General features: G+C 36.7%; 1 protein-coding gene and 1 pseudogene across 2 annotated transcripts; one reads left to right on the top strand and one right to left on the bottom strand.

Moving 5' to 3' along the window:
• The first annotated feature begins 375 nt into the window (after positions 1-375).
• On the top strand, positions 376-5,922 carry LOC148296647 (putative pre-mRNA-splicing factor ATP-dependent RNA helicase DEAH5; annotated as a pseudogene). Its single transcript, XR_015833760.1, has 3 exons — positions 376-2,395; positions 3,162-3,328; positions 5,723-5,922. The product of XR_015833760.1 is annotated as a putative pre-mRNA-splicing factor ATP-dependent RNA helicase DEAH5 (transcript).
• A 1,156-nt stretch (positions 5,923-7,078) lies between these two features.
• Positions 7,079-10,826, bottom strand: LOC110754198 (receptor-like protein EIX2). Its single transcript, XM_088248796.1, has 2 exons — positions 7,850-10,826; positions 7,079-7,742 (listed from the first exon to the last, which is right to left on the bottom strand). Exon 1 carries the CDS (start codon positions 10,756-10,758, stop codon positions 7,867-7,869), a length of 2,892 nt encoding a protein of 963 aa, XP_088104922.1. The 5' UTR covers positions 10,759-10,826; the 3' UTR covers positions 7,079-7,742; positions 7,850-7,866.
• Between the last annotated feature and the right edge of the window lie 1,609 nt (positions 10,827-12,435).

Here is a 12,435-nt window from a genome sequence, read left to right as displayed (position 1 = left end):
AATAAATTTAAATTTATTTTAAAAAAAGCCTCTCACAGATGCAAAAGCACGTGCAGAGAGGCTAGTGGATATTTAAATTAAAAATAACCTAACAAAAAGTAGTAAAAAATACTATAGATCAACTCATGTGCTAATATCCTATTTGTTGTTAAAAAATAAAAATCAAAGTAGGCCTAGAATGATTATAAAAATTAAAAAAAAAACTAGATTATTGTTTGTATAAAAAAAAATCACCACTATATATTTTCTAAAATTTTCCTCATCTTTTTATTTCATACGTAATATTCTTCTATTTACTAAAGTTTCTCTGTAATTTATTAGATTACTTATTCCTTTTGCCTTTGGAAAGATAAATGATATTATTATTATATTAGGATTGTGGAAGAGGATGATGTTGGCCCATCACGCCGGCCATTGAAGAGAATGAGCTCGCCAGAGAAGTGGGAAGCCAAACAGTTGATTGCCTCAGGTGTTTTGGGTGTTACAGAGTATCCTATGTATGATGAGGAAACCGATGGGATGCTTTATCAAGAAGAGGGAGCTGAGGAAGAGCTTGAGATTGAGCTCAATGAGGATGAGCCAGCCTTTTTAAATGGACAGAGCAGGTATTCTGTTGATATGTCACCTGTGAAAATCTTTAAGAATCCAGAAGGGTCACTAGGTCGTGCAGCTGCTCTTCAGTCCGCACTCATTAAGGAGCGTAGAGAAGTGCGTGAGCAGCAGCAAAGAACCATGTTGGATTCTATCCCAAAGGATCTCAATCGTCCCTGGGAAGATCCAATGCCAGAGACTGGTGAGAGGCATCTTGCACAAGAACTTAGAGGTGTTGGTTTGTCGGCATATGATATGCCTGAGTGGAAGAAGGATGCTTTTGGGAAAACCATCAGTTTTGGGCAGAGGTCAAAACTCTCAATCCAGGAACAGAGGCAGAGCTTGCCTATCTACAAGCTGAAGAAAGAATTGATTGCAGCGGTGCATGAGAACCAAGTACTTGTTGTCATTGGTGAGACTGGTTCGGGTAAGACAACACAGGTAACGCAGTATCTTGCAGAAGCGGGTTACACGACAATGGGTAAGATTGGTTGTACACAGCCACGTAGGGTGGCTGCCATGTCTGTGGCCAAGAGGGTTGCTGAAGAGTTTGGTTGTCGTTTAGGAGAGGAAGTCGGCTATGCAATTCGTTTTGAGGATTGCACTGGTCCAGATACTGTCATCAAGTACATGACTGATGGTATGCTTCTTAGGGAGATTTTGATTGACGAGAACCTTTCTCAGTATTCTGTGGTCATGCTTGATGAAGCTCATGAGAGGACAATCCACACAGATGTTCTTTTTGGACTACTGAAGAAGCTTGTGAAGCGGAGACCAGACCTTCGTTTGATTGTCACATCTGCTACTTTGGATGCGGAGAAGTTTTCCGGTTATTTCTTCAACTGTAACATCTTCACTATCCCTGGGAGAACTTTTCCTGTAGAGATACTCTACACTAAACAGCCGGAAAGTGACTACCTTGATGCATCTCTAATAACCGTTCTACAAATACACTTGACAGAACCTGAAGGTGACATCCTTCTTTTCTTGACTGGACAAGAAGAGATTGATTTTGCATGCCAGTCTCTTTATGAGAGGATGAAAGGTCTTGGTAAAAATGTCCCTGAGTTGATTATCCTACCAGTGTATAGTGCCCTTCCTAGTGAAATGCAGTCAAGGATATTTGATCCTGGCCCACCAGGTAAGAGGAAAGTAGTTGTGGCTACTAATATTGCTGAGGCATCACTGACCATTGATGGGATATTTTATGTCATTGATCCTGGTTTTGCAAAGCAAAATGTTTATAACCCAAAGCAGGGGCTAGATTCACTGGTCATAACTCCAATTTCCCAAGCATCAGCCAAGCAATGAGCTGGGCGTGCTGGGCGTACAGGCCCTGGGAAATGTTACCGCCTCTACACTGAGAGTGCATACCGCAATGAGATGTCCCCAACTTCAATTCCAGAAATCCAGAGGATAAATCTTGGGACTACTACACTTACGATGAAAGCTATGGGGATAAATGATCTCTTGTCTTTTGATTTTATGGATCCTCCTTCACCCCAAGCACTCATTTCTGCCATGGAACAATTGTACAGTTTAGGAGCACTGGATGAGGAGGGGCTGCTCACCAAATTGGGTAGGAAAATGGCTGAGTTTCCTCTGGATCCACCCTTGTCTAAGATGCTACTGGCCAGTGTGGACCTTGGATGCAGTGATGAGATCATCTGACTTTACTTGCAGTCTATGAGGCATGGAAAGCTAAGAATTTTTCAGGGCCATGGTGTTTTGAGAACTTTGTTCAATCTCGATCCTTGAGGAGGGCACAGGATGTCAGAAAACAGCTTCTCAGCATCATGGACAAGTATGTTCTTCTAATTTATCTTGATGTGTCTTTGTGGTTGCATGTATCTTTTTTTCTGGTTTCAGATGTGCATGAATGGTTTTAAAAGATGTAGATTAATGTTCTAGGTTTGCTCATGTTTGGTACATTGTATTTTTGCAGTAGTCGTGAATTAGGCATGCCTTTTGCTGTCTGTACTTGATGGAAATGCTGAAATGTTGTTCAGGCCTAGTTTGTGTTTTAAAATCTAGATATATGGTACCTGAGCAGCAAATAGGTCATTACGAGTTGTCATGTTGATGTTACTACATACACTGTTTTCAGAGCATTATTAGCAGAAGTGCTTTTTTCCACCATTTTTTCAGTGGTTAATTATAGTATCTTTATAAATTATAACTACAAAGTGTTTAGCTAAATTGCCAGTATATGCTCTTCAAATGTGCTCTCTTGTGCGGACATGTTAGGCATTTTGATACCGGAATTGTTTTTCTTGGTAAAAGTGTTGTTTGTACAAAATATTGCAAAACTGTTTTAAAAGTTGATATGGAAATTCAGATGGCATATTACACATCCTACCATCGCCGTTAACAGATTTCATTGATTGATATAGCATTGTCATGTAAGCTCTAGGATAAGTTTGTGTATAAAAACCTAGCATAAGTTTGTCATGCCAATGTCTCTACTAGCACCCCCTTGCTTTAGTTTATAACAGTGATCAACGATTTCTAAGTTGAGTATTCTGATTTGAAGATGAAATTGCATTCTGACTATAGATTGTGAATTTCAGATATAAACTAGATGTTGTGAGTGCTGGAAAGAATTTTACAAAGATCAGGAAGGCAATTACGGCAGGGTTTTTCTTCCACGGTGCTAGAAAGGACCCGCAGGAGGGTTATAGAACCCTAGTGGAGAACCAACCAGTTTATATACACCCAAGCAGCGCCCTCTTCCAGAGACCACTACTACAAAAAGTGAAAAAGACGACCAGAAAAAGACGACGGTAGAAGAAAAAACCGTCGTTGTGTGTAAAAAGACGACGGTAACAAAAAAACTGTCGTGGATAAGTGACTTAAACAACTAAAAAACAGAGGTACTATTGAATATTGTTTTATAACGACGCACACAAATAAAAAAGCGTCGTCTTATTAAAAAGGTTTTCTTCAGAGTTAAAATCTGACCAAAAAACGACGACAGCAGATATGACAAGCGTCGTCTTTTAAAAATCAAGTGTCCTTTTTTTTGGTAAAGACATGGTTGTTTTGAAAAAATTGTCGTCTATTATATGTAAAGATGACGCTTTTTATAAAAAAAAACCGTCGTCTATTATATGTAAAGACGACGGTTTTTTTTATAAAAGGGTCGTCTATTATATGTAAAGATGACGCTTTTTTTGTAAAAAAGGGTCGTCTATTGTGAATTAAAGATGACGGTTTTTTAAAAAAAAGGGTCGTCTATTATATGTAAAGATGACGCTTTTTTGTAAAAAAAGGTCGTCTATTGTGAATTAAAGATGACGGTTTTTTTTATAAAAGGGTCGTCTATTATATGTAAAGATGACGTTTTTTTGTTAAAATGGGTCGTCTATTGTGAATTAAAGATGATGGTTTTTTTAAAAAAGGGTCGTCTATTATATGTAAAGATGACGCTTTTTATAAAAAAAACCGTCGTCTATTATATGTAAAGACGACGGTTTTTTTATAAAAAGCGTCGTCTATTATATGTAAAGATGACGGTTTTTTTTTATAAAAACGTCGTCTTTTAAAACACGCTAAAAAATGGCCGCTTAAGTGAATTCGCGCTCGACAAATTTTCAAATTTTCACTCGTCTTTGAAAACCTTATCTCTCATTAACAAGCGTCGTCTTTTAAAACACGCTAAAAAAAGGCTACTTAAGTGAATTCGCGCTCGACAAATTTTCAGATTTTCCCCCGTCTCTGAAAACCTTATCTCTCCCTCCTTGAAACCCTCCTGCACTCTCTAAAACACCCTCATGAAACTCTCTACAAAATCATCAAAAAATCGATATCAATGAAAGAGTTGAGAGATTTTCGCAGATCCATAAGATGTAGAGGGAGGTTCTGTATTTGAGAATCAAAGCTGGTTGAAAGGTTTGATTTGAAAGTCACCTAATCTCTCAATACCCTTCTATATCTTGCTAGTAAATTCTGGATTAGTCTCTTTGCGTTTCTAGTATGTTCTTTGTCTCCCTGATTTCAAATTTTGTCTCTCTTGATTTGTCTGGTTTGTTTACATATTTTTTTTTTATATTTCTGGTTTCTTTTTAGATATTCTGATTTGATTATCAGGAGATGAGGAGGAAGCTTGCAGATTTATAACTTTTTCTTTTGCAGGTTTTCTATGTGAGTCGTATGTTTTTTTTGTTGTTGAAAATTTGTTACCTTCTCGTTTCACTATCATTTTATTTATATATTTTTTCTTTTGCAGGTTCTCGATGGTCTTTTTTATGCTCATTTTACAAGTTTTCTATGGAAATATTCCACCTAATTTTTTATGTTTATAATCTTAGCTTTTTTTTCTCTCTTTGTCATTTTGATTTATTTACAGGGATGATGGAGGAGACTTCAGTTGTGCATCATTTGTATGTTTGGATGAGGAAGGCTTGTATCTTGTTAGGAATTATGTTTGTTGTAGAATAAAGATTGGTTAACTATGTAATAACTATTGAATCTTCAAGTTTTATGAAAGAAACTATTTTTGAGTGTATATATTCATTAATAAAGCATTATGGTTGATTTTCTAGTTAAAATCGTTGTATAGCATCATAGGAAATCAAAAAGAACTAAAATGTAGCAATTTGGGAACTTATTAGACGACGGTTTTTATAATAAATCATGATCTTTACAGATAATTAACGACGGTTTTTATAAAAAAGGTCGTCTATTATAGGTAAAGATGATGTTTTTTTTTAAAAGGGTTGTCTATTATATGTAAAGATGACGGTTTTTTTTTAAAAAGGGTCATCTATTATATATAAAGATGACGGTTTTTTTTTAAAAGGGTCGTCTATTGTGAAGTAAAGATGACTGTTTTTTTTTAAAAAGGGTCGTCTATTGTATGTAAAGATGACAGTTTTCATAAAAAACCGTCATCTTTACATACAATACACGACGGTTTTTAAAACCGTCGTCTTTCATCCTATAATTAACGATCTTTACCTTTAAACAACAACGATTTTCTTTAAAAACCGTCGTCTTTACAGATAAACAACGACGGTGAAAAGCCGTCGTAGTTTGACACCCAAATAGACGGCGGTTGATTTAACGACGGATTTCAAAGCATTACAACGACGGTGGATCCCCGTCGTCTATTTCGTTTTTTGTAGTAGTGGACAACCAGATTGGGTGATCTACCATGAGCTGGTTATGACCACAAAGGAGTACATGCGCGAGGTGACGGTCGTCGACCCCAAATGGCTTGTGGAACTGGCACCAAGATGAGCAAGCGCAAGCGTCAAGAACGTATTGAACCGCTATATGATAGATACCATGAACCTAACTCTTGGCGTCTTAGTAAGCGACGTGCTTGATATGTGTCATCAGCTGCTTTTGGTTTTTCTGTATGGATTTAATGTGAATATCTTGTAATTACTTGAGCTAATTTTTGACATTTGAGTGCAAAATTTGTTTGGCCTCATTACTTTTTAACATCCTCGTGAAATTCCTTCAATGTCGCAATAAGGGCGTCATCAATTGCTTATTTTCCTTACTGCAAGCAAGCTGGGGGTAGAATCTGTTGTGTAATTTAAAAGCTATTTTATTTCTTGATTTCTACTTTAGGAGATATTAGTTGTTCTGTTCTCTGGACAATGAATTGTTAGGAAATGAAAGAATCAGTGTATTCTTGAATGTATTAAGGCATTCAATATTTGATGTATTTTAGCATTCAAATATGTATGCCCTTCTCTGATCCTAGTTTGTTAGCATGGTCTGGGTTCCCCCCCAAGAAGTTGAAGAATCAGTTATCAAATATCTTTGTACTGGTAAATTCAGTTCTGTGGCTTCAGGCTTTAAGCCAAGAAAAGTATGGATAAATAAACCATTTAGTTTTATAACCTCTTTCAGAGACAAACAATTTTAGTGTCAAGAAAACTTGGGGCTGATAACTGTAATAATAGTGAGGGGTTAGTTAGTGTCTAAGCATGTGTGTATCTGCTAAAATTGGACATTACTTTTCCAACCAAATTTGGACTTCTAATAAGCCACTATCAAGCTGACCAACAAGTTTATGAAAACCAGGTTCATCTGGGTCTGGCCTATCAAGTTTTTTGTTTGTTTTTGGTTACAAGCGATATTGGGAGGAGGAAATCACATCTAGGACCTCGAGTGCAGGGATATATGCTCTTAACCGCTTGAGCTACAAGCCCCTTGCTAGCCTATCAAGTTTAAGCAAATGGCAATGCGAGTATTTGGGTTTGCCTACCAAGTTTTCATTATGGCTCTACAAATGTTTGTAATATCCAAGAGAAAGCAGTGATTGGCCTGCAGGCCTTGATGGAATTGCAGCCTTTTTGCTACACAACACTATATATCTGCAAGTAATGGGCAAGAACTTGAACATTTCTACAAATTTTAAAGAGAGAAAATGCTTGTGATTACTCCACACACAAGATTTAGCACACATTTTATATATAAACTTTGGTACAAGGCATTTTGCGGCTCACAAGTAATCTTAAAATCCACAAAATAGAGCATTGCAAGCCTGACCAAATACAAAAAGTCTGTTTACAAAAAGGCATCTTCTACCATGTGCCCAGAACAAGATGTTGAATTATGAAACGAAAGAATGACCAAAACTGAGCCACACATTTACAAGGAGAAGCTGTACGTTGCAAATAGATGACCAAAACAGAGCCACACATTGTAATTTGAAATCAAGTCCGCTTTGGCTTTGGCTTAGTTAATTAAAATAACACTATAGTTGAAATTAATACATTAATCGGAGTGAGCTTGGATTAAAATATCAGTGGAGTTTTGCTCACTGTTCTTGCTTAAATTGTACTGTCTTGCTTATTTGTATGGTTTATTGTTTGCAAGAACCGTCCTCTGGGGCAGTGTTCTTCATGTATAATTATAATTGCCTCTGTTATGATTGGATCTGAATGGATCTGTTTATTTCTCTCAATAAACAAAAAAAAATAAAAAATACATAAACCGGAGAACTCTGAATTAATTGTTTTGACAAGTAATTAACACCAATATAAATCATATTTATCCCTACTAAGCACTCCAAATCAACTTGTAAACTCTTCTCCAGATACCTGTGCGTGCACATACTGGCAATCTTCCACACTTGAATTGAAAGGACGCATACAGCTACAGCTACTTTTCTCCTAATTTATATGCCGCAGCTAAATATCAAAGTAAACAAATTAATACCCGTTAGTTTGGAGAAAAGGAAAAAATGCAATAAGAAAATAATTATAAAACGAAATTAATGATGACAGAGAAAGAGTACCGCCGCGAGCTTATCTATTAAGCATATGCTAGCTTCAGTTGCCGCTTGCTCAAAGCTATCTTCACATAAAGCCAATCATTTAAATCATTCAAGAACTTGAAGTATGCATATCTCCATGACCTGTTGAATATCAAAGTGCAGCAAACTCCCCAAAATCCCGCAACAAACCCAATCCCCATACTGATGTAAAATCCCAGTGTGATAAACTTATCCTTATCCTCTTCATTGCTCAAGTCAGTTTTCTCATTTTCATCAGCACACATCTTTTTAAGTGGAGGTCCACATAGTTGAGGATTTTCAGCATAATCAAGGGGATCAAAGCTTTGGAGCTGAGTGCCTGTTGGTATTTTGCCAGACAAGTTGTTATATGACAAGTCCAAGAAACTAAGACGATCTATCCGAGCAAGGCTTGTCGGAATTCTTCCATCTATTTGGTTTCTTGACAAATCAAGAGAATCCAATGACTGCAAGTTTCCAATCTTTGGAGTTATTTGACCTGTTAACCGGTTTCTTGAAAGGTTTAAAGAAACCAACTCAACAAGATGAGTGATTTCACTTGGAATCTCCCCTGTTAATCTATTGCTTGAGAGATCAATTCTCTTCACAAGGGCCAAAGTACTTTTGTATGTCTGCATTCTTCCTTTCCATATGAAGCTTGCATCATTCTCATAATTAATATATTTTTGGAAAAAAACAGCCCTACGTGGATATCTAGTATAAGGATGTGTGCTGGATAGAATTGAATTTCCTTTTTGAGCTAGAGTAGTCAAATTGTTGAGGCATTTGGGTATGCTTCCAGAGATGTTGTTCATAGAGAAATCCATAATTTGAATGTGTGTTAGATGGCATAATTGTGATGGCATGCTTCCATTGAAGTGATTAGTGGAAAGCATCAGGATAACCAAATTCTTGAAGCTCACACCTAACCATGTAGGTATTGGTCCTGATAATTTATTATCTCCCAGATCAATAACTTCTAAACTTGAGCAGTTCTTCAACGATGAAGGCAATTCTCCAACAAATCGGTTGCTTCTTAATTTCAAAGTTTGCATTTGAAATAAAGAGCCTATTGTCATGGGAATTTTTCCGGAAAAAGAGTTGTTACTCAAATCAAGCATGACTAGAGTCTCCAAATCCCTCCAGCAATCTGGAAGTTCTCCAGAAAAACTATTGCTTGAAAGATTAAGATATATTAAACTCATATCTGTAGATCCGCATAGGAAAGAAAGCGACCCTGAAAAGTGATTATTAGAGAGATCCAGATGTGAGGCTTGTGCTCGAGTTGAGGGATACATTGGATCTAACACTAGTTGTGTAATCTTCACTGCCAAATCTTTAGATGTTCCTCTGATTACATTTTGTGAGAGATTAATAAAGTATGCGCGACGAAAATTTCTCCAAAACCAACTTGGAAGGATATCAGAAATTCCAGCATTCGAAATATCAAGCTGGGAAGACTTATTTTGAGTTTGAAGCCATTTTGGGAAAAGAGGACCGACCTTGCAGGACGCCAAATTTATGTCACTCAACTGGAAGGGAGGAATCCAATCAGAATGGAAATTTAAAGCTAGTGAGTTAGAGGATAAATCTAAAGAGTTTAATTTGGAGAGTTTTGAGAAATGAGTTTCTGAAACCACCCCTTCCAAAGAGTTTGTGCTGAAATCGATTTCCTTTAGTTGCGACATTTGCCCAATACTTTCAGGTATTTTTCCGCTTAATTGATTGGCATAAAGATACAAGAGTTTCAAAGATGAGAAGCTTGTAAGATTGTTTAATGACCCCACAAGAACATTCTCAGAGAGTCGCAAATCCTCTAATGAGTTTTGAGCACATCTAGGCAATCGTTGAACAAACTTGGATAATTGTCCACTCAGATGATTTGTTTGAAGCGACAATGTTCGCAAATTACACATCCTTGCAAACGAATTTGGATTCGCTCCTTCAATCTGGTTATCAGAGAGATCCAGACTCACAACAGAGCTCATGTTTCCAATGAAATCGGGAATGAAACCAGTTAGATTATTGATGGAGAGGTCAAGAGTAACAAGGCTTGTACTGTAGTTGGACAACCAAAGAAATATTGAAGAAGTGAGATGGTTGTCAGAGAGAGAAACGTACGCAAGAGATGTAGAAGAATTTGTTTTGTAAAGAGTAGTGGAAAGAATTGGAGTAGAAGGAGGAGGAAGACTACAATTCACCAAGGTCAACTCTACTAGTTTAGGGAGCTTATTAAGTACTGCTTCTGGCCAATCGAAAACAGTACTGAGATTGGCTTCGCTTAGGTCCAAATACGTTAAAGAAGAAAGAGCAGGGAGCCAATTGAGATTTTCTGGTTGAAGCTGATTATAGCTGAGGTCGAGATGTTGCAATTGCGTGAGGTTTCCAAACGAACTTGGAATTGGACCAATCAAATTACCGTCGAAGAGACTGAGGTTTCTTAGATTGGTTAGAGAACCAATGAAATCTGGAATTTGGCTCCCATAATTGAAATTAATCAATGAAAGGTCCAAATATTGTAAATGCTGCAACTCAATCAGTTTAGGACTAATCATCTTACCTTGGAAAGAATATCCAAAAATATCATGTTGAATCGTCTTACCAGGGAAAGAATATCCAAGATCAAGTTGAATGACATGGCCAGTTTGGTTGCTACAATAGACTCCTTCCCATCTGCAACAATCTTGTTTTTCGGCTTCTGAACCCCAAGTTGAGAGTTGATTGAACTCATCCACCAGGCCACGTTTGAATGCAAGTAGTGCTTGCCTTTCCCTCTCTATGCACCTCACTGTCACTTTAGCATCTCTGAGGCTGTGGCTGTGGCTGTGGCTAACTTCTCCTCCTTTTACGTTTTGTAGGAAAAGGATCAAAAGTGCAAGAAAGAGTTTCAAGCACCTTCCGTCGCCCTTCATCTTAATTGATCAAAAGCACATGCACATGCAAAGACACTGCAAGTATATATTGATATATGCTAGCTTGCATCAGATATATATAGGAAAAAAAGGAAGAAAGCCTTTACAAAGAAAAACACGGTTTAGCTAAAACAGTGCCACACATTCATACAAGACAAAACCATATAAGGGAGTAAATTATCTGCTATATACAATGCATAATTAATGTTATGGAAATCACACGTCAATCACAATGAGACTAGAATGTCAACGTGCAATTCTAAAGAAAATTCCTAATACTTTGGATTCGAATCTCTTTATTATGGAGGTAATCATAACTTACAGAAACCAAATTAATTATGATGGCATGGATGAAACGAATGATGATCACAATACTTAAATTAATATTCCACTACTTTATTTCTCAACAGCAACAAAATTGATTTTTGTCAATTGTATGCATGTTTTTTTTTTGTTTCCCCATTCTTCTTTCTTTGAAGGGTTTTTTTTTAAAATTTTAATATAATTTTAATTAAGAGCTGAGGGTGGGTCCAACAAAAAATAAGAATCCAGGGTGGCGTCTTGTAACCTGTAATGAGGAGAACTCTCTAGTTAATTATAATTTACAAAAAGGAAAAAGGAGCTCTTAGATATAGGTCCAATTTCACTTATGTCATCAGAAGTGGACTATACCAAATTTTCTAAAAAGAAGAAGAAAAAAACTATACAACGTACAACTGACTCTTATTCATGTAACTGTGGAAAAAGATATTTGAAGAAAAATTTGTCAGTGGTCCAAGTAAACAACTAATAAATCAATGAACATTGGGGAAATCAATGGATGAGATCAAAGACTTGTGATTTAGACTTGATATGTTGACTTGCCATCCAACACGTGCTCCAACTGACAGGTATTGATTCAACTTGACTTGGTAAGGTGCCTTCTCGTGTCCACTCAACCATTGACTTTGCATCCCATCCCCTTAGGAGCAAGTTACAAATATCTTCTTGCAAATGTGGACTTGACTTAAGTGAAACATGTGGAAATATCTCTACCCAACCCAATATTAATATAATGCCTATATATTTATTGATACTAAAAAATGAAAATTGGGTTTTTATTCAACAACTATAATAAGAGAGCTTTTCAAAACACTTTGGTTATTGACCAAGTCTATTTTGAAATGCCCTTATAATTTAGGTTAATATTACATGGGGTCTTACGATTACACACATGAAAGTGGATTATACCAAATTTTCTAAAAAGAAGGGGAAAAAAAAAAACTATACAACGTACAACTGACTCTTATTGATATCACTATGTGGAAAAAGATAATTGAAGAAAAATTTCAGTGGTCCAAGTAAACAAGTGATAAATCAATGAATATTGGGGAAATTAATGGATGAGATCGAAGACTTGTGATTTAGACTTGGTATGGACCATATGGTGATTTGCCCGTCAATGCAACGATTGACTTAGAATTGATATGGTGATTTGTCTTCCAACGCATGCCCCAATTGACTTGCAGAGGCTTGACTTGGTAAGGAGCCTTCCCGTGTCCAATCAACCGTTGGCTTTGCATCCCATCCTCCTAGGCACAAGGTACAAATATCTTCTTGCAAATGTGGACTTGACGTAAGTGAAACATATGGAAATATCTCTACCCAACCCAATATTAATATAATACCTGTATATTT

Source organism: Prunus avium, chromosome 2, assembly GCF_965620075.1.
Source record: "Prunus avium chromosome 2, drPruAviu1.hap1.1, whole genome shotgun sequence".
Classification (NCBI taxonomy): domain Eukaryota; kingdom Viridiplantae; phylum Streptophyta; class Magnoliopsida; order Rosales; family Rosaceae; genus Prunus; species Prunus avium.
This window is presented reverse-complemented; position numbering and strand designations above follow the sequence as displayed.

Coding starts and splice junctions, on each gene's coding strand:
- LOC110754198 (XM_088248796.1), bottom strand. CDS start 10,758: ATGAAGGGCGACGGAAGGTGCTTGAAACTCTTTCTTGCACTTTTGATC.